The following is an 18,796-nucleotide window of genomic DNA, read 5'->3' as shown; positions in this document are numbered from 1 at the left end:
AAAATTTTCAGTCAAGAATGGAGCTCATAATAAATTGTCTAATTGTCAAGTATGCTTGGAACATGGAGCCCCAGGAGATTTGTACAGAGGTTGTCGATGCAAAAACAGAGGATGGAAGGGTTCTGTTGGATGGTGTATATAGAAATGTCATTCTCATCGCAATGAGCGCAAGTCTGAACCAAACGACATACTTTTCGTCTTGAGTGTTTCGCATCGAGCTGTGATGCATCAACGAGGGCAGTAGACAAGCTGGCCTCCATATCTTAGGGTGCAGAGTATGTATAGAGTGAGAAGCGTGGTCCAGGTAGCATTTGGCGGTTGATACAACTTTAATGACAATATTGCCCTTCGCCTGGTCCAGGTAGCATAAACTCACTTTCGCATGTTATGGTTCTGATACCCTGAGGATCATGGATGAGGAGAACATATGTTGCAAGGATTACGATACGAAACGAATCATTTCAGACAAGACCAACCGTTCGAAACTGACTGCGGACGAATAGGAGCAAAGGAAACGACACGCGGAAACAAAAAAAGAGTTGGGCGACATATGATACGCGTATAGTTCCTGGTTAAGCAAGGGTATGCAGCAGGCGACGACTCTTAAACGTTTCCTTAGAATAAGTATATGTTTTATGCGTGATTCTGCCCCTGAAAAAGGCGAATTGAGTGATAGACAGTATCTTTCGGTCACAAGGTTTGAATGCGTTGTCATGAGTACTAAGAGAGATAACTTGAGTGCATGCAGGAATGACGATGGACCCCATCTCCTGTGTTACGTCATGGGATAAAGTTAGGGGTTCACTTCACCCCGAGAAAAATAATAACTCCAGTTCCAGTTCCAGTTCCAGCTGTCATCCGCCGCTGCCTCCACTGTAACCCCAACCCAATTCCACCGATCGATCCAATATTTAGGTCCAGTCACTGCTTGAAGGATTTAAACAAACAAGTATTGACATTTCTTGGCTACCTTGCAGTTACGTCGCTCCTTTCTTTTTTTATAGAGTTATACCCGCCGCTCTTCTCTCTATATTACCCCCCTCTTTATATCTCGTCGTTGACGACACATCGAGTCTAAAAGACAAGCTACGTCTTAGCTCCTGTCTCACATTGTACGACAAACTTGACTCAAGTCTTGTTTCTGACTCTCCATCCTCGCCGAACTACGACATCAAAGGTGGCCGAATGAATCCTCAACATTGATCGCGATACCACCACACAACACCGCAACCATGAGCTCTTCGATAGAGACTCTTGCCAATGGGAATGGTCATGCTGGCGAACATGACCACGTCCTTCGCCCTCGACCGCGCAAACCCAAGCATTCACAAGTCTCCGATGTTGTTCGCATGACATCGACAAGCGATGGTGAACACCTAATGCCCGACAACGCCAGCACAGGATCAGCAAGTGGTTTGACTAGGTATGGAGACCGTTCTCAAACTCTACGCAGAGCTAATTGTATACAGCGGTCGTTCCACACCCGTCCCAGAGAATGCGCCTCCATCCGTCAAGTCCCTTTCCACCGCTCGAAAACAAGTTCGCGCCGAGCAACGCCGCCGTATATTCCCCACGATCGAGTTCGCCTCACGCGTGAGTCACTTCGACCCCGAGAGTGATTACAGAGACTTCCATGGCTTCTTCAACTTGTTTTGGATTGGTCTTGCCATTATGGGCATTACTTCCATGCTGCGCAATCTTAAAGATACCGGTTTCCCTCTGAGAGTGCAAATATGGGGTCTCTTTACTGTCAAGCTTTGGCACCTTGCCATTGCCGATTTCCTCATGGTTGCGACGACTGCCGTGAGTCTACCTCTGAACCGTGCGGCGAGAAACGCAAAGCCAGGCAGCTTTCTGGACTGGGATAAAGGTGGAATTGCTATTCAGAGTATTTACCAGGTTGCTTGGCTTACTCTCTGGATCATTGTCCCTTTCTACTTTGAATGGACATGGACCTCCCAGGTATTCTTCCTTCTGCATACCATGGTCCTTCTGATGAAGATGCACTCTTATGCTTTCTACAACGGACACTTGTCGCAAACGGAAAAGCGATTGCACGCTCTCGACAACCCTTTCTCGCCTCGCGACCGACGCCCCGCCTATCAATATCCCAGCACCGATTTGCCTGCCAGCCTCACAAAGGGAGAGTCTAATAGTACCAACGCGAAGAAGCGTCGCCGACAACGCCAGAAGAAGCAGGAGGCCAAGCAAAGTGCCAACGGCCACAAGAGCAATGATGAGGAACCTATCAACCATGATCTTCTAGCTCCCAGCCCTGTAGCCAGCCCCAGCAACAGTGCTGATGAAGTCGACGAAATAAGAGAGGGCCTTGCCCGTGAGCTTACGAGTCCCATTGGCAATGTCACTTACCCAAACAACTTGACTTGGTCAAACTACACGGATTACATCTTTTGCCCGACTCTCTGTTACGAGATCGAATATCCCCGAACAACGCATATCAACTGGATTAATCTGATCTCGAAGATTATTGCTACCTTTGGCTGCATCTTTCTTTTGACCATCATCTCTGAAGATTTTATCCTACCTGTCCTTTTGGATGCCTCGAAACGCCTTGATGCTGTGCCGACAGAATCCTCCGTGTCTGAGAAGCTTCTCATCTTGGCCGAGACCGTCTCATGGCTTCTCTTTCCTTTCATGCTCACCTTCCTCCTTGTCTTTCTTGTCATTTTCGAATATGTCCTTGGCGCATTCGCTGAGATCACCTTTTTCGCTGATCGACACTTTTACTCGGACTGGTGGAACTCGACAGACTGGATGGAGTTTTCTCGTGAATGGAACATTCCTGTATACAGCTTCCTCCGACGTCACGTTTACAGCGCTTCCCGACCTCGAATTGGTAGAGGTGCTGCCACTGCACTTACATTCCTCATCTCAGCATTTGGCCATGAGATTGTGATGGCATGTATTACCAAGAAGTTCCGCGGTTATGGATTTGTCTGCCAAATGCTTCAGTTGCCTATTGTTATGCTCCAGCGTACACGATGGGTTCGCGGCAAGGAGACCTTGAACAATGTCTGTTTCTGGGCTTCAATGGTTCTTGGGCTCAGCATGGTAAGTTTTTGCAATCTCTTGCCTGTACTGTAACATCACTAACAAAACTCCAGATCTGTGCTCTCTACGTTCTTGTGTAGTCGACCGCATTTGCAGCGAATATTGCAATTGCATGAATATGCTGGACATATCCAGCGATTGTCGAATTGTCAAAATGAAGATGAAGGGATACGGTCGGGATCGTCATGTTGACTTGTCCATGTACCAAAAGTGGTCATTTAAGACAAGCACACAGGGTTGGATGGAGGATTGGACTATTGTTTACCACATTATAAAGATATAGATATATACCCCATAGTCAATAGTGAGTTTTTGTTTAGTCTGGTATCAATCAACGTACTAAATTGTTATATACCGCAGAAGTATGTGTTTGGTAGATGTCAGACATGTATCCAATCTCTTGGCAACTGCACTCATACTGTCTAATTCTTAGCAGCACCAGCTTTGTTACATCCGTTTTGTACGCTAGTCCAAGCATACGGTCGTACCACAACCTTGTTGTCGGACCCAAAGACGATGCCCTCCTGAACTCCTGTCTTGGGCGTTGGCTTCCATCCCTTGCGGGTCAAACCTGCAGAAGGATCCTGCGCAAAAGCAAGCCAATAATCCTGCATAGCGTGGCTGACCTTGTACTCAAACTTGCTCGATTTTCCACGAGCTTCATCATGAGTTCCCATAATCAGGGGGAGTTCGGCGCTGTGGAATGCACCCTCTCCTCCAGGCATGATGTTGGTAAAGTTGGGGGAATACATATATCGCCATGTGTTTACGCCGGCGGAAGATCGAAGGATGGTCTCGTAGTGTGCTGGGCAGTGGAAAGTGTTGTCGGGTTTGACTTGATCCGAAGAGTGGTCTCCTGATCCTGGAGGGTCGGACAGGTCTCCTTCGTCTCGGTTTGTTCCAATAATCGCAGGCTGATGTATGGTCAGTATTGGCAGAAACAGACGAAAGGTAAACTCACAAGTTTGGCAACACTCGGGATTCTGTTGGTATAGTCTGAGAACACAGTTCGTTCATCAACAACAGGGACAAAGCTCATGGTCTTTGCTTCCTCAACATGTCTCTGGAGATCCTTAAAGGGGACACGTCGTAGACACTCGACATAGTCGCGTCTGCACCCAAAAGATTTAGCAAGTGAAGTAAAGTTGCTCTTTGTTTCGTCATTAGCCCTCAGCCCGAGGAAGGCCGATCCCGAGTTCTCAATGTATCCGGCGGCGATGGGAGTGTTGGGATACGCATATTGGTAGAACGCCACAGAAGCGGCGCCGGCACTCTGGCCCCAGAGAATGATGCGCTTAGGATCACCGCCGAAGCGAGATATGTTGTCGCTGACCCATTTGACTGCGAGACGTTGATCTAGGAATCCCAAGTTTTGTTGTTTGGGGTTGAGACTTGGTGCATTGGGAAAGCCAAAGACTCCAAGACGATAGCTAAAGCGATTAGTATACGATCAAGGAGGAAAATTGGTGACATACTTGATGCCGACGACAATATGCTGTTGACTTCTCTCAACCCAGTTCCTGGGGATCTGGTAATCGATATCACCGCCGCCCTATACGTATCAGATCAAGTTGTTTGACTTAGAATACAACACATACCGAAGCGAAACCTCCTCCATGAATCCAAACAATCACAGGAAGCGGTTTTGCTTTGGGACAAAGGGCCTGCGACGGCGCCCAGACATTCAAGAAGAGGCAATTCTCGCTCGTGCTGTTAGGCTTGATGAGAAACTCGGGAGCCCAAGGACCGCCAACACCAGGTTCACTCTGAGCACAGTTGGGACCAAACGAAGTAGCCTTGAGTGTTCCGAAAGGGCCGCTAGGTATAGCTGGTTCCCATCGTCGATGTTCACCATAAGGAATGCCGAGGAATTGAGCAACTTTGGAGGACCCGTCTTTGAAGCCTTCCAGCACACCGTTGTGAGTCTTGACTTTTAGACTTGGCGCAGCACAAATGTCACTGGCGAGTGCAACGGCCAGACCTGAGAGGATGGCCAAAACGTTAAAGGCGCCCATCTGCATAGTTGGCTATTGAGTCCAAGCTACCTAATAACAACGGTGAGCCAGAACCAACTGGTTTTATAGTCGCATCGCGTCTACCATAACAAGGATTGAACCGAACCGGTTGCCATTTCTACACCAGCCGAGAAACATGCGGGGGAATATCTGGGTCTGATGTGGTATTCCGGCGATCATGTCCAAGACTGTATTGCCAACCCGACGGGAGCAATCATATATCCGAAGTTCACAAGGTTGGTAACCAAGCGAGGTGCACGAGATAGATTAAAAACACTTGAGCAGTCACAATCAGTCACAGTCATAGTCGCTTATGTTCTAACCATTTCCATTTCGCATCTACTTCATCTCTCTCGTGATCATAGAGCTAACTAGAGTTACACCCCATCCGAAAAAGGGGAATTATGGCAGATAAGGCGGCTGCTCAAATCCGACAAGTCCGCATAAAAACCAGAAAATAAAGACCTTGTTGCTCGTAAAAACCGAAACCCTTCAACTCCGTTGACTTTTTATGGTATCCCGTTTAGAATGCATATCGTTTAGTCGACCTCCTCCATGGCGCTGTCACCAGTGGCGGCAGCGGCAGGGGCGTCGGTGGCATCAGCATCAGCAGGGGCGGAGTCATCCTCCTCAATGTTGAGGCCAAGCTGGACAAGCTTGTGGATGCGGTCGGCGAAACCAGCAGGCTCCTCGATGGTGAAACCAGAGACAAGGAGAGAGGTCTCGAAGAGGAGCTGAACAATGGACTTGACAGTGCGGTCGTTCTCACCGTCGTTCTCAACCTTCTTCTTGAGCTCCTGGACAATGGCAGACTTGGGAGAGATCTCGAAAGTCTTCTTGGAGGACATGTAGCTGGACATGGAGGTGTCACGGAGGGCCTGGGCCTTCATGATACGCTCCATGTTAGCGGACCAACCAAACTGACCAGTTCGGATAGCGCAAGGAGAGGAGCCGAGCTTGTGAGAGACAACAACCTTCTCGACCTTGTCGCCGAGAACGTTCTTGAGAGACTTGGCAAGCTGCTCGTACTCCTTCTCCTCCTCCTCACGGGCCTTCTTCTCCTCGTCGGTCTCCTCGAGCTCGAAGTCCTTGGTGATGTCGACAAGCTTCTTGCCCTCGAACTCCTTGAGCTGAGTCATGGCGTACTCGTCAATGGGGTCAACGAGGAACAGAACCTCGAAGCCCTTCTCGCGGAGAGCGTCAAGGAAGGGAGACTTGGAGACAGCGTTGATGGACTCGCCAGTGATGTAGTACATGTTGTTCTGGTGCTCGGGCATGCGAGTGACGTAGTCGGAGAGGGAGGTAAGCTCATCACCAGACTTGGTGGAGTTGAATCGGAGGAGCTTGGCAAGGATGGATCGGTTCTGGGAGTCCTCGTGGATACCAAGCTTGAGGTTCTTGGAGAAGGCACTGTAGAACTTGTCGAACTGCTCCTTGTCCTCGGCGATCTCCTGGAAGAGCTCAAGAGACTTCTTGACGATGTTCTTCTTGATGACCTTCATGATCTTGTTCTGCTGGAGAGTCTCACGAGACAGGTTGAGAGGGAGATCCTCAGAGTCGACAACACCCTTGACGAAGCCGAGCCACTCAGGGATGAGGTCGGTGGCGTCGTCAGTGATGAAGACACGGCGGACGTAGAGCTTGATGTTGTTCTTGGTCTTCTTGGTCTCGAAGAGATCAAAGGGAGCGCGCTTGGGAACGAAGAGGATGGCACGGAACTCGAGCTGACCCTCGACGGAGAAGTGCTTGACAGCAAGGTGGTCCTCCCAGTCGTTGGAGAGAGACTTGTAGAAAGAAGCATACTCCTCTTGGGAGATGTCCTGGGGGTTGCGAGTCCAGATGGGCTTCTGCTTGTTGAGCTCCTCCTCCTCGATCTTGGTCTCCTTGATCGTCTTGGTCTTGGGCTTCTTCTCCTCCTCATCGTCATCGACCTCCTCGATCTTGGGCTTCTTATCATCACCCTCCTCGGTGACCTCCTCGGCCTCCTCATCAGGGACCTCCTTCTCGGTCTCCTTCTCGACGTGGAGGTAGATGGGGTAAGAGATGAACTCGGAGTGCTTCTTGATGACCTCCTTGATCTTGCTCTCGTTCAGGTAGTCGGTCTGCTCCTCCTTGAGGTGGAGGATGATGGAGGTACCGCGGCCAAGCTGCTCGCTGTCGTTGTCCTCGGTGATGGAGAAAGTACCACCAGCGCTGGACTCCCAGATGTACTGCTCGTCATCGTTGTTCTTGGAGATGACGGTGACACGGTCGGCAACAAGGTAGGCGGAGTAGAAACCGACACCGAACTGACCAATCATGGAAACATCGGCACCGGCAGTGAGGGCCTCCATGAACTGCTTGGTACCGGAGCGGGCGATCGTACCCAGGTTGTTGACAAGGTCCTGCACATTGTTAGTATTGTGATAGACAAAGAATAGACGGTTCAACTTACAGCCTTGGTCATACCAATACCGGTATCACGGATGGTAAGGGTCTTGTTGGCCTTGTCGGGAATGATGTCGATTCGGAGGTCCTTGCCAGAGTCAAGCTGGCTAGGGTCCGCAAGGGACTTGTATCGGATCTTGTCTAGGGCATCGGAAGCATTGGAGACAAGCTCTCGGAGGAAAATCTCCTTGTTGGAGTAGACGGTGTTGATGATGAGAGAGAGAAGCTGAGAGATCTCAGCCTGGAACTCGAAAGTCTCAGACATTGTGTCGGGTATCAAAGGGAATTCGTGACTGTTGAAGACGTTAGATACTGGTGGAACGTATAGTTTGAGTGTTGATCGGTGAAGGTGGGCAGTGGATGGAGGGGTACAGAATGCTCAGAATTCAAACTTCGACTGGGAGCAACCAGCGCAAGCAGAAATAGCGAATCTAGCAGACAATAGTCTGCTGGAAGGCTCTGAAGCTATTCAAGCTGCAGCAAAGGAATACCGAAAAAATGGTGAAGGGGAATTCCAAGCAAGCTGGGTGCAAGGCTGATATAGTTGTAGCCGGGGAACGCAACGGCGACCGCACGTACCTTGAGATATTCGTTACAAAAAGGAAAAGGCTAAAGACAAGATTGCTCGTCTAAAGTTGAGTGAAGCTCCTGGTGAGAGAAAAAGGAGAATGTGCAAAAAGCGTGAGAGAGATGTGATGTTTGGAGAGAAAGGGAAGAAAGGTCGAAGCAGAGGCAGTACAAGAAAAATATGTAGGCTGGCGGCCGGCCCCTCCTTCCTTCCATCTGCTTCTCCCAATGTGAAGAGTTCCATGAGATTCCACGGCCCAAGAGCCCACCTAGCGCTGCCTACAAGCTGCCCTCCCCCGCCTTCCGCTACCCATGTTTTACTGGTACTGAGGGGCACTGGAAGGCAGCCATAGCAACCGCCCCTGCGTAGTGGACGGCAAGTGGCCAACGCTATCGCTGCAGTTTGCCTCTCTATGACTTGTCTGGTCTCCATTCCAATTGCCTTCCCATCAAAAGTGTCCTCATCTTTGCAGTCTACAGTGAATGAAACGATACGTATTCGCTTACTCCAAAAAATTAAAAGGGACCAGGCGGCAAAAGTCCACGTTTGTCTAGTACGGTCTCGACTGATTGGCCAAACTTTGCTAGAGTCTTCCACGTTCTTGACATGCATCGCCTCAGAATGTTCATCTTTTGCGAATTCAGGTACCACAAGCTTCCGAATCAACCATTAGACTATCAATAGCGGGAACAGAGATTTCACCGATCTGCATGATTCATGTAAACAACTATCACGATGGCGAATTTTGTTAGTTATTGTCATTCAGAGCCTCAATTATCGTCATTGTTTATCTCGAGTAATTGAGATCTCTGTTACTCAAGCAAGAAAACAACCCCTCATTCGAGGCTGAAAAAGACCCCTGTTGTTCATGTTCCTAGACTTTCTAACAAGGTCCACCGCTTCCTTTCCCCAGCAAAAAAAGTACAACCCTTCGATTTGGTCGAATCTTCTAGCCATTCAAGCGGGCTGATGCTGTGTTGCCTGGCAGTTTTGCTTGATGACGGACCCAATTGAGGCCCGTCAATCATAACAAGCTGAGCTGTAGCTGTGCTGAGCCGTTTGTAATTTATGCATAAACCAATAGGATTCGTGATCGAAACTGACAAGGCTGAGTTTGATGTGTACAGACGGTTGAAGTACCAATGGGGGTCGAAAATGAGGCGGGCTGCAGGGGACTGCAAGATCTTGATCCAGGCTCTAGGCAATTTCAAGGCATACTTGCCATGTCTGGGGGTTTCCGTGCTTACGATTCCTTCAGTGCTTGTGTGCTTCTGCGAGTTTCCAAACCAACCTAACGACGAATAACCGTGATAGCAGGCCGCTCATAAATAGGACTCAACATACATCTTCGCATGAGAAATATTTATATTGCTATCCAAACACACCACTCTTAATCATACATCATGTATTTTGAAGAAACAAACACAGCAACTTCTTGCTTTCTTACCCTATATCGTTACACACAGCTTACAGTCTAATATACCTAGGTAGGTACTTTACACCAGTTTTGATATCAGTTACACCTCCAACACTCCTCCAACTTGTCTATATCTCCTGTCCGCATACACAAGTCCAAAATCCTCATCCTCTGCTTCTTCAACTTTCACCATCTCCACCACCTCTCCTACCACAATAACATGATCTCTCACCCTCACAAGACCCTCTTCAGGGGCATCCTTGAGTACCCTACACCGTAATGCAAACATGACACCCTCCTCTTTCAAAACAGGCGCCTCGTCGCCGTCCTGAGTATAATCAAGTCCTTGAAATGCATGCCCGCCAACATTGCCTTTTGTAAAGTGATTCGCTACACTTGCGCCCCTCTCATCCCCAGAGAGAACGTGCACATTGAACTCCCCGCTTGCTTTTATAGCATCCAGCGTTCTACTCGGTATTGCAATGTTGAAAGTAACAAGAGGCGTCGGTGTAAGTGTAAGAGAGGTAAACGATGACATTGTCATGGCTCGTGGGCCATCGCCAGGTTGGTTGGATGTGCATACCACCACACTGTGGGGGAGGAGACGCATTATAGAGCGCAGTTGTTCGGGGAGAGGAACTTGTTTTGTCGGATGGACTGTTGGAGGAGTGGCTGGGGGCGTGTGCCATGGTTTTGAGGTCGTGGAAGTGTGATTTCTTCTATCTATAGTATACAGCATTAGCTAGAGTATCAACCGGGACAATGGAGACTCACTGTGGAGAGGCCAATGCCGCGAACAAGACACCGATATCGACTTGGAAGGCGTCTCATAGCCTTCACATCCAGTCAAAGATCTTCTCAAACATCCAGCATTCCGTATAGAGCTTAACCTTCTTGTCCCGCCTCTCGTCATGACAAGTGCTATCGCAGCGCCATTGCGCAGCGCTAGGGAGCTCTTCATTGCCCAACACAGCGCATTATCGACAAATGCACCCGAAAGAACCGTAGTGACCGCCTAGTATTCTCTCTGCGATCAAGAGAAGAAAGGCACGTTTTATTTCACTCGTTTCGCAAGTTCGGACTCCGACGCCAGTCTAGAAATGACGAGCAACAATTGCCTTTTCTTATCGATAAGCTCCCGATCCCCTGCTGGTGGTACCCGCCTTCGGACCTCGCATCCTAAATTTTACCGACCAACTTCAGGTCGATCTAAAGCTTTACCACCAGCCAAACGGCAGTCAATCGTTCTATACCCCGTATCAAGGTCGTCAATTCGTGTCCTCCGGCCTCGCTCGTAGCAGCGCTTCCATATCAAAATGGCCAAATTCTCCGTCTCACCAGCGACCCTGTCGCCCATCCGAACAACGCTCTCAACATCATCATATTCACCAAGCCGCTTCTCCCTCGGCCAAGTCCGTCATGCAACCTTTATTCCCCGACCTCGCCGACCCTACACATTCACCCAGCTCGTCACGCTGTCAGATGGCTCCTCATACACCATGCGAACCACCTCACCATTACCCATCTACCGCGCCGCCAAGGACACACGCAACACACTACTGTGGCAGCCATCCGAGAAGTCACTCAAGAACGTCGAGCTCGACGAGGCCGGTAGATTGGCCGCTTTCCGAGAGCGCTACGGCCGTGCCTACGATGCTTCTAGCGCTGAGGAGGGTGGAGAGACTGCTGAGGCTGGCGAGGATGCGGATGGAAGTTACGCGGATCTTATCACTGGATATGCGCCTGCACAAGATGCCAACACTATGAGAGATTCAGGTCCTAAGAAGCAGGCCAAGAAGAGAAAGTAAACCAAATGATATGGAATTGAACAGAGGAGGCGACCACCGCAACACTATTCTCCACCCAGATTCTTCAAAGGGTATAAATGTGTCTTGTATAAATTACTACTGGCAAGGTCCGAGAATTGGAAGCATGAGGTGGATGGGGGCGGTTTGATATGTACAACAGTTGACAGCCCCCGAGGCTTGTAAGATATAAAAACACGTGCCCACGATTCTCGGAATTGGTCGATAGTCAAACGACCCATGGGCGTGAATATGACCCTTTCATCTTTCCCAATCTCCTTCCCAAGAAATAGAACCGTGGTATGGCGCTGCGAACAGATGTTCCACGTGAACCTAATCCGAGTCTTCGTCTATCCTTGCTCGAGCACGGTCGACGGCAGTATCACCCCCTTTTTGCTGTTGCTGCTGGTATACTGGAGGTCTATAAAACACTGACTCGTCGTCCTCAGCGTCTAGTTGCATCAAAAAGGTTTCCCACTTCTCGATGAGCTATGGCTGTTAGCATTCGTTTTGTTTGTTAGATGTTGTTAAACTCACCTCCTTTTGTGCTTCAACTGCACTCTCGAGGAATGTCTCAACTCCGCTCTTGAAATCTTCCACCTTCTCCTTCTCAAATCGGTCGAGTTCGCTCCTCATCAATCGTCCCATATCCTCGAATAGGAGCCTGGCTTGGTGCACCTTGCGCTCTGACTCGCCCACTTCGGCACTCATCTGGTTGAGTCGGTCTTGTTGACTCTTTCCTTGTCTCAACAGCTTATCCTGAGTAGCCTTCTTCTTCTGCAGTTCTGATTCAGCAGCATGCCATGAATAGAAAGCTTTTTGTCGCTGGCCGAATGCCATCTTGACCGAACCGATGAGACGGATGTACTCTTCAAGGATAATTCCAAATGTCAGAACATCTTGCTGGGCCTGACGATCGTAGACATCTCGAATGGTAAGCTGAAGTTCAGACAGAGCATCAAGAGGACCTGATAGTGATGGCGACAGCTCCACAGTGGAAAGCGCATGGAGCGAAGCCGAAAAGTCACCGGCTGCCTCGGCCATCATCTTGCGCTGTCCAACCATGGTCTCCATTGCTTTGAGTAGACCCTTGAGCTGGTTCTCGAGGGCATCAAGGTAGACCTTGCGGTCATGGAACCAGTCATCCTGCTCCACAAACTTGTTGCCGCCTCCAACGTTGATACCCAAGGATCCAAGCACGCCCTTGCTCTCGGTGGGAATGGGATCCCTCCTTTCCTTGTGCTTAATATCCACATTAAATGTCTCACTTTCCAAGAAGAGCTTCAGGTCGGGATCGTGTTGTAGCGTAGGGTGTATCGCAGTCTTGTTGAGCATTTTCTCAAGAGCGGCTCGGCGGCTTTCAACAAAGTTGCTGTCAAAGCGACCAACAGCCTGCTTGTCCGGGGGAGGTGGGACGACGATTCCAGGGTTGTTTCCGTGCAGAGTATTATAGAGCCAAAGGAAATCGCGGTATCGGCGCTTGACTTCGAACTCGGGTTGCTTGTATCCCTTGGAAGTGGTCTGTTTCTAGGTCAGTGTCAATTGAGGCAGTTGGAGAATTGTGTCTCATACCTTGGTCCTGACAGAGTAGACGATGTGAGAACTAGTCAAATCGCCAACTTTGTGAGGATCGCCAACGTAGATCTGGAAAGTAGGCTTGGCAGCTTGCTCAATGCTAACGCTAGGCTGATTGCTGCTCCTTACAGCGCTTGGCTGCGCAGCTTCGACAGGTGGAGGTGCGCGAGGAGCCTTTGGCCCATCGTTCTCCTCATCGTCGATATGGTTGGGATCCGCAGCTCTTCGTTGCTGCTGCGGTTGAGACATGGTGGTACGAATCACCATCTGCTCCTTTTGCGGAGGCACCGGAGGGGCATCCTGAGCGGAACCATTGTCTTCGGGGACGGCGCCGAGGGGACCAAGAGGATCATCGACAGCTTCGAGACGTGTGGGTTGAGCGACCAGGCGACGGGGCCCTCTCGACGGACGAGGGGCGGATGAGGAAGCGGGAGCTGGGGTGGATGATTGCGAAGCGGAGGCCGAGGCTTCAGGCTGCGACGCCTGTTGCGAAGCCTGTGATGAGTCGGCCCAAGGCGACTCTTCGACGTCCATGGCTAATGAATGCGATCACGAAATTTCAAGCAAAATTTCTGCTCGCGATATATAGTTGGGGTTAGGAGTGGCTTGGGAGGTGAAGGTTGGATGGAAGCTTGGAGAGCAAGCACCCACGCAACCGGACGTCAGCGGAGACGGTCCCACTCTTCCCCGTACGGCAGGTACGTATCGACGGTATGAATCTGTGCCGTTTATCACACTTACACTCGACATTGGACAAATCAGTACAATTGGTATCATAATCAATTTATGTTATTATGGTAGCACAATACCTGTTGCCGGACTCAAGCATCGGCCAAGAATATCAACTACCTGTAATTCTAATTCTCCCAAAAAAATAAATAAAAAATCCGGATGCAACGCCTTCAACTGGATCTGTCTAGCAGCAAAACGCATCAGTTGCGGCATGTTTGATCAAATCAAGACCGCGATTTCCGTGCCCGTTTGTTCGATGTTTCGCCTTCACGTCTTTTCGTCTTATCCGCCTCCGCCTCTGGCTGTTCACGAGCCGTTGCCTTCAGTTCAAGATCGATTCCAAACTGAGCGGCAAACATTCGTTTTCGGTGTTTCTCAAGCGCAACTGGGTCGGTGACCTCTCGCTCCTAACGCTCGGGGTCGTAACAGCCTCCCACAATTACCAAGTTCATCCGTGTAAATTTGACCTTCATTACTGGCGTCTTCTTCGTCGGGAACGCGCTGATTTGGTCGGGAGTAATCATGACCTCCTTGTTCTTTTTCTTGTGTGTTCCGGTTGTACCGCTGCTTCCACCTTGTCCTGAAGTAGCAGCTGCAACGCGGGAACCCTCACCAACGACACCTCCGGTATTCGTACCATCCGCTCCCGTTGTCGTCGTGTCATTGCCAGTTTGCTGCTGGCTTGCCTTTTGTGGATCAGCAGGCAGTTCAACATCCCACAGTCGAACTGTGCCGTCTTGACCACCAGATGCAAGCACGTTGGATTCAACACTGAAGCTCAGTGACCAGATGCCGCCTTTGCCGTGGCCGCGCGACCGTTTGATGCGTGTTCCTTTAGCAAGGTCCCAAAAGAAGATGTTACCTGCGCAATCGGCACTTGCTAGGATCTTGCCATTTGGCGCGCATTCCATGGCGGTGATGTACTCGTTATGACCTGTAAAGACACGTACGCAAGAGCCGGTCACTACAGACCACATACGGATCGACTTGTCGGTTTCGTCAGAAGCGGAAAACACGTAGAGTCCGTTAGGGTGCCATGTAAGCGCCGAGATGGCTGTGTCATGGCCAACCAACAATCGTTGAGGAGAAGCATGATCCTGCATCCATACCCGGACAGCTTTGTCATACCCTCCACTGAGAAAGTAGTGCCCGTGAGGGCCCCATTGTGTTCTGAATGCAGGTCCATCGTGGGACTTGTAAAGACAAAGACAGCTCCAAGATTCCAACGACCATAGACGAATCTGGCCGTCCGCTGATGCAGATAGTAGCAGCTTGGGCCGCGTGTCCATGGCTGGGTTTGACTTGCCTTCGTCGCCAAAGAGCTTCTGTGGGGGTCCTGACACGGCGTCAGAGAAAGAAACATCGTAGACGGGACCAGAGTGTCCGATGAGCTTGCGGCTGTTAAACTTGGCATCCTTCTCATGTGGGTTCATAGTGGGGAGGGCTTTGCCATCCAACGACCATACTCGAATGTACGACTCAGTAGTACCGGCTGCCACTAGCTGCCCGTCGTTGGAAAAGTCCATCGAAGCAACACTGCGATCTGTTAGTATGAGTATCAACCGCTTCCCCAGGACTGCCTACCTTCCAAGTGTGTTGTGGAAAGTGAACATGCATGCACTAATCGGTACACCGACGCCTCCTGTAGCGCCATCAATCTTGAATCTGTCGCGGTTCTCCCTGAGCTTTTGCATTTCGAGCATGATATCTCTTGGCCTGGACGGCGGCAGAGGCAACTCTGCTCTGCTAGGGGCATCTGCACTCTCCTCCCGCTTGATCTTCTGGTCAAATTCATCCACCAATGATGCCTTCCCAGGAGGAGGTGGGTTTCGTCGCTCATCATCCTCAAGCTCTGCACGCACATCGTCGCGAAGATCTACGTCCATGGGCAAGGGCCCAAGCTTTAAAGGAGCAGTTGGATCCAGAACATCCTTGTTGGACAACCCTATATTGACACCTGGAATGCCTTCGTTTGTGTCTACGCTCTCGACCTCCATATTTCTTGAGCGTTTGTATACAGCCTCGAAACTGAAGGGAGTAATAGGCCCACGAGCTGTAGAGTCAATCTGGCAGTACGTCGCCAAGAGCTGGCGAATGACCGAACCACCTTGATCAGATTCGCGTTCTAGAAAGTTAAAAAGATCGCCACTGGCGTGTTGGTTCAGAGGAATTCGATATTTGTTCTCCCGGTACAGCTTTGTCATGGGATTCTCAGTGATGTGCTGTGCCAGTGTAATAGTACCGAGCGTCTTGAGATCGTCTGCATGGACTGGCTGAAAGTTAGGGCCAATATCCCTGAGAAAGACTTTGGCATCTTCAGTATAGGCATGGGTGACAAGTTCCAAGAAGGAGTAGACAAAGACGGGCCAGAGCAATTTGGACAGTTCAAACTGGGGTTGTTAGCGAAGCAGGAGCAGAAAGGAGACGCCGGCCTACCTTGTAGATGTCCAGATTGTTCTCAACCCACTCACGAAGAAGACCAAAGGCTTTTTGGTACTTCTTTGGGCCAAGGTTAGCTAGCTGGTAGATGGGTTTACCATCGGGGCCGAGGTGCTTAGACTCTTGGCGAAACACTTCTTCTGTGCGATTGAAGCCCCTCTTAAGTAAATAGTCCGTCACCTGTTCACGAACATCTGTCAGCCTTAGGCTCTGAATAGAGTCCATAGTTGTTCGGCATGTGCTCAGCAATAATGATATGGTGAAGATTAAAAAGAAGTGCTGGCAAGGTATTTCGGTAGAGATAAACGAAAATGAATTAGTAGGCATGACACCATCAAAGAATTAATGCTTGATGTGTGTATCGAACAAAAGCGACTGTCAGGAGGGCATCCGAGCAGCCGGTTCATTGTAGTTTGGGTAGATCAGTTCACCAAACTTTTTTTGTTACTGATTTAATAGGTTGCTTTCTCAGGCATGAGGCAGATGTCATTGTGCAGCTCCTTGGCAGGCAGTGGGCAGATCGACCAACACGCAATTACTGCATAAACAAGTGACGAATAAGAAATTCAAGCAACTTACTATTTGATTGAGATTTTGGTTTGACATGGCTCCTCCTGTTGTGCTGGCGCCTGCTTGTCCTGTTGTGTTTGAAGCTGTGTGCGTAGGAGCCGGAGGAGTTGCCGAAGGCCCTTGATATGCGCCCGGCGCAGGGGCACCCGGTGTTTGTGACGGAGCAGACATGATGAAAAGAGGCGGTCGGTATCAGACGGTTGTCTAGTAGCGAGGCACTCAAATGCACCTATCCTTTGAGCAAAATTGCGATGAAAGAGCCTTTCAGTAGCTGGTCATATCCTGATGGTGAGTCTTTCGTGTTGGCGATGGCTGACTTTCCGTCAAATGATGGTGGAACAAAACAGTAGACTGGTCTCTGTACGACGGAATATTCCACTTAGGGTTTGAGAGGGTTGAATTGGTTAGAGTTTTTACCCGAGGTCTAATGGGAAGAACACTAGGATGAACGGTTTAAAGATTGAGACGTAGTCTGATGAGAATAGTGAGATATGTATTCTCGAGGTGATGCATAAGGTAGATGTGAACAGACTCAAGCGCGCAGGAGCTTGTGAGAGCGCGACTGATTAACCGACAATTAAGCGGCCAGACACTGCGAGAAGATCAAGATGTCAGAGAGTGCCCAAGATATATTTTGAACATTTCTTCCAAGTCAAGTGACGGACAATATGAGTAAGCTCCTGATCAAACTTTAGGTTACTTTAGTTTCTCCTCGTTAATCGACTAAAATGCTTTGTTGCTGAAGCAAAGAATATTGAACCTGCCCACGAACCAGATCTGTGCAGGCATTCCATGAGTGGCGGGAGGTACGTACCTTCCAACCACACATCAACCTCACAGAAACAATCGCACACAAGGTGCTTTGGACACTCTTTACCTATTATCAACAACTAAACAAACAAACTCGGATTTTATACCTTTCAAGAGTTATTCAAAGTCTGGAATTGCCTCCACCATATACTTTAGCTACGCGCACTGCACCAGTCGTTCCTCAAATATTTTATCAGAGCAAACACGAAAGCCTCATTCAACATCATCACACGTTTGTTTACACAGAGAGCACTCTTTCTATTCACAAATATGGATTCCTCGGCCGATGTCAATCAGGGAAGCGCCGAAGGGACGCGTGCAAACGAACCCTTTACCGTGGAGGAAAATATCCAACAGCTCAATGCCGTCGATCAACAAATCGTTCAGCTCATGAAGCACACTGCCACAGCCCTCAACACACTCACAATACCGCCCACTCCAGAGTCCAACCAAGCCCAAGACCCAGCATCTGAACCTCCCAAACCATCACTAGATCCCCCCGCGCAAAAAGATGCTTTTCGCTCAGCGACAGATTCGTTTCTCACTGCATTACACGCTGTCGACGTCAAGATGAAGCGTCAAATATTTGCCCTCGAGGAGGCTAGTATCATCAACCTAGCTCCACCACAGCGTCAAGAGAACAACGGACCTATTATGGCATCTCAGAAGCCAAATGGAATAGGCGCTGTAGGCAATATCGGTGCAGGCTGGCTCAACAGTCGAGGTACGAGAGTGGAAAGGGACATGGAAGCAGAGCTTTGGGACAAAGCCAAGGGTTTTTTGAAGAAGAACGAATATGCTGAATAGAATTCAGTTCATGTGTTGGCCTGGCAAAGAAACATTATTTGGACGGAGGAATACATGGGTTGGGATCTTGAGGACTCCAGACAAGCATGCATTTAAGATACACACAGCTGGCTGATGACCCTCTGAACTTGCGATCGCACGTTACATGAGTACTCAGCGAACTGTATCGCGTTGGAAATAGCAGCAATGGAATGAATAGGATTGGATTACAAGACTCACTAAGAAGACTGAACTTGGACCACTCGACGGCTATTTCTCATGTCTCTGTTCATGTAACCCACCCTGCCAATACACCCCCAGAAAACTGAATCATTTCACTTTAGGATACAAAAAATCATTCGCCCGGAATTGTAAAAAGCAAAGGAGAAAGAAATATTGTAAATTGGCACGCTGATCTTGCTCCTCGTGCTCTGACCAGCGAATATCCCTATGCCTGTAAACTTAAAGGCCCTGTCCGCGGTCCGCCATATCTATTAACGGCCTGGCCTCAGGGTACCAGAAGAATTGGCCGCTGAGAACATAAGAGACGAAATTAGTAGGTCATTTTATGCTACTAAAA

At 49.4% G+C, this 18,796-nt stretch overlaps 8 protein-coding genes across 8 annotated transcripts; 3 read left to right on the top strand and 5 right to left on the bottom strand.

Annotated features, from left to right (window-relative positions):
* Positions 1–1,232: 1,232 nt before the first annotated feature.
* Positions 1,233–3,152, top strand: FPSE_10942 (uncharacterized protein; the record flags this gene model as incomplete). Its single annotated transcript, XM_009264059.1, has 3 exons — positions 1,233–1,423; positions 1,470–3,072; positions 3,126–3,152. The coding sequence occupies 3 exons, from the start codon at positions 1,233–1,235 to the stop codon at positions 3,150–3,152; spliced, it is 1,821 nt and encodes a 606-aa protein (XP_009262334.1).
* Positions 3,153–3,494: 342 nt separating this feature from the next.
* FPSE_10943 (uncharacterized protein) lies at positions 3,495–5,093 on the bottom strand (the record flags this gene model as incomplete). Its single annotated transcript, XM_009264060.1, has 4 exons — positions 3,495–3,986; positions 4,034–4,502; positions 4,548–4,624; positions 4,671–5,093. 4 exons carry the CDS (start codon positions 5,091–5,093, stop codon positions 3,495–3,497), a joined length of 1,461 nt encoding a protein of 486 aa, XP_009262335.1.
* A 533-nt stretch (positions 5,094–5,626) lies between these two features.
* On the bottom strand, positions 5,627–7,779 carry FPSE_10944 (uncharacterized protein; the record flags this gene model as incomplete). Its single annotated transcript, XM_009264061.1, has 2 exons — positions 5,627–7,471; positions 7,522–7,779. 2 exons carry the CDS (start codon positions 7,777–7,779, stop codon positions 5,627–5,629), a joined length of 2,103 nt encoding a protein of 700 aa, XP_009262336.1.
* Positions 7,780–9,599: 1,820 nt separating this feature from the next.
* Positions 9,600–10,109, bottom strand: FPSE_10945 (uncharacterized protein; the record flags this gene model as incomplete). Its single annotated transcript, XM_009264062.1, has 1 exon — positions 9,600–10,109. One exon carries the CDS (start codon positions 10,107–10,109, stop codon positions 9,600–9,602), a length of 510 nt encoding a protein of 169 aa, XP_009262337.1.
* A 706-nt stretch (positions 10,110–10,815) lies between these two features.
* On the top strand, positions 10,816–11,307 carry FPSE_10946 (uncharacterized protein; the record flags this gene model as incomplete). Its single annotated transcript, XM_009264063.1, has 1 exon — positions 10,816–11,307. The coding sequence occupies one exon, from the start codon at positions 10,816–10,818 to the stop codon at positions 11,305–11,307; it is 492 nt and encodes a 163-aa protein (XP_009262338.1).
* A 330-nt stretch (positions 11,308–11,637) lies between these two features.
* Positions 11,638–13,413, bottom strand: FPSE_10947 (uncharacterized protein; the record flags this gene model as incomplete). Its single annotated transcript, XM_009264064.1, has 3 exons — positions 11,638–11,793; positions 11,842–12,825; positions 12,877–13,413. The coding sequence occupies 3 exons, from the start codon at positions 13,411–13,413 to the stop codon at positions 11,638–11,640; spliced, it is 1,677 nt and encodes a 558-aa protein (XP_009262339.1).
* A 605-nt stretch (positions 13,414–14,018) lies between these two features.
* On the bottom strand, positions 14,019–16,791 carry FPSE_10948 (uncharacterized protein; the record flags this gene model as incomplete). The annotated part of the gene is made up of 4 exons (XM_009264065.1): positions 14,019–15,147; positions 15,196–16,001; positions 16,048–16,230; positions 16,630–16,791. The coding sequence occupies 4 exons, from the start codon at positions 16,789–16,791 to the stop codon at positions 14,019–14,021; spliced, it is 2,280 nt and encodes a 759-aa protein (XP_009262340.1).
* Positions 16,792–17,700: 909 nt separating this feature from the next.
* Positions 17,701–18,237, top strand: FPSE_10949 (uncharacterized protein; the record flags this gene model as incomplete). Its single annotated transcript, XM_009264066.1, has 1 exon — positions 17,701–18,237. The coding sequence occupies one exon, from the start codon at positions 17,701–17,703 to the stop codon at positions 18,235–18,237; it is 537 nt and encodes a 178-aa protein (XP_009262341.1).
* Between the last annotated feature and the right edge of the window lie 559 nt (positions 18,238–18,796).

The sequence above is a fragment of the Fusarium pseudograminearum genome, chromosome 1 (assembly GCF_000303195.2).
Source record: "Fusarium pseudograminearum CS3096 chromosome 1, whole genome shotgun sequence".
Classification (NCBI taxonomy): Eukaryota; Fungi; Ascomycota; class Sordariomycetes; order Hypocreales; family Nectriaceae; genus Fusarium; species Fusarium pseudograminearum.
Note: the sequence above shows the minus strand (reverse complement) of the source record. Positions and strands in the feature narration are given on the sequence as shown.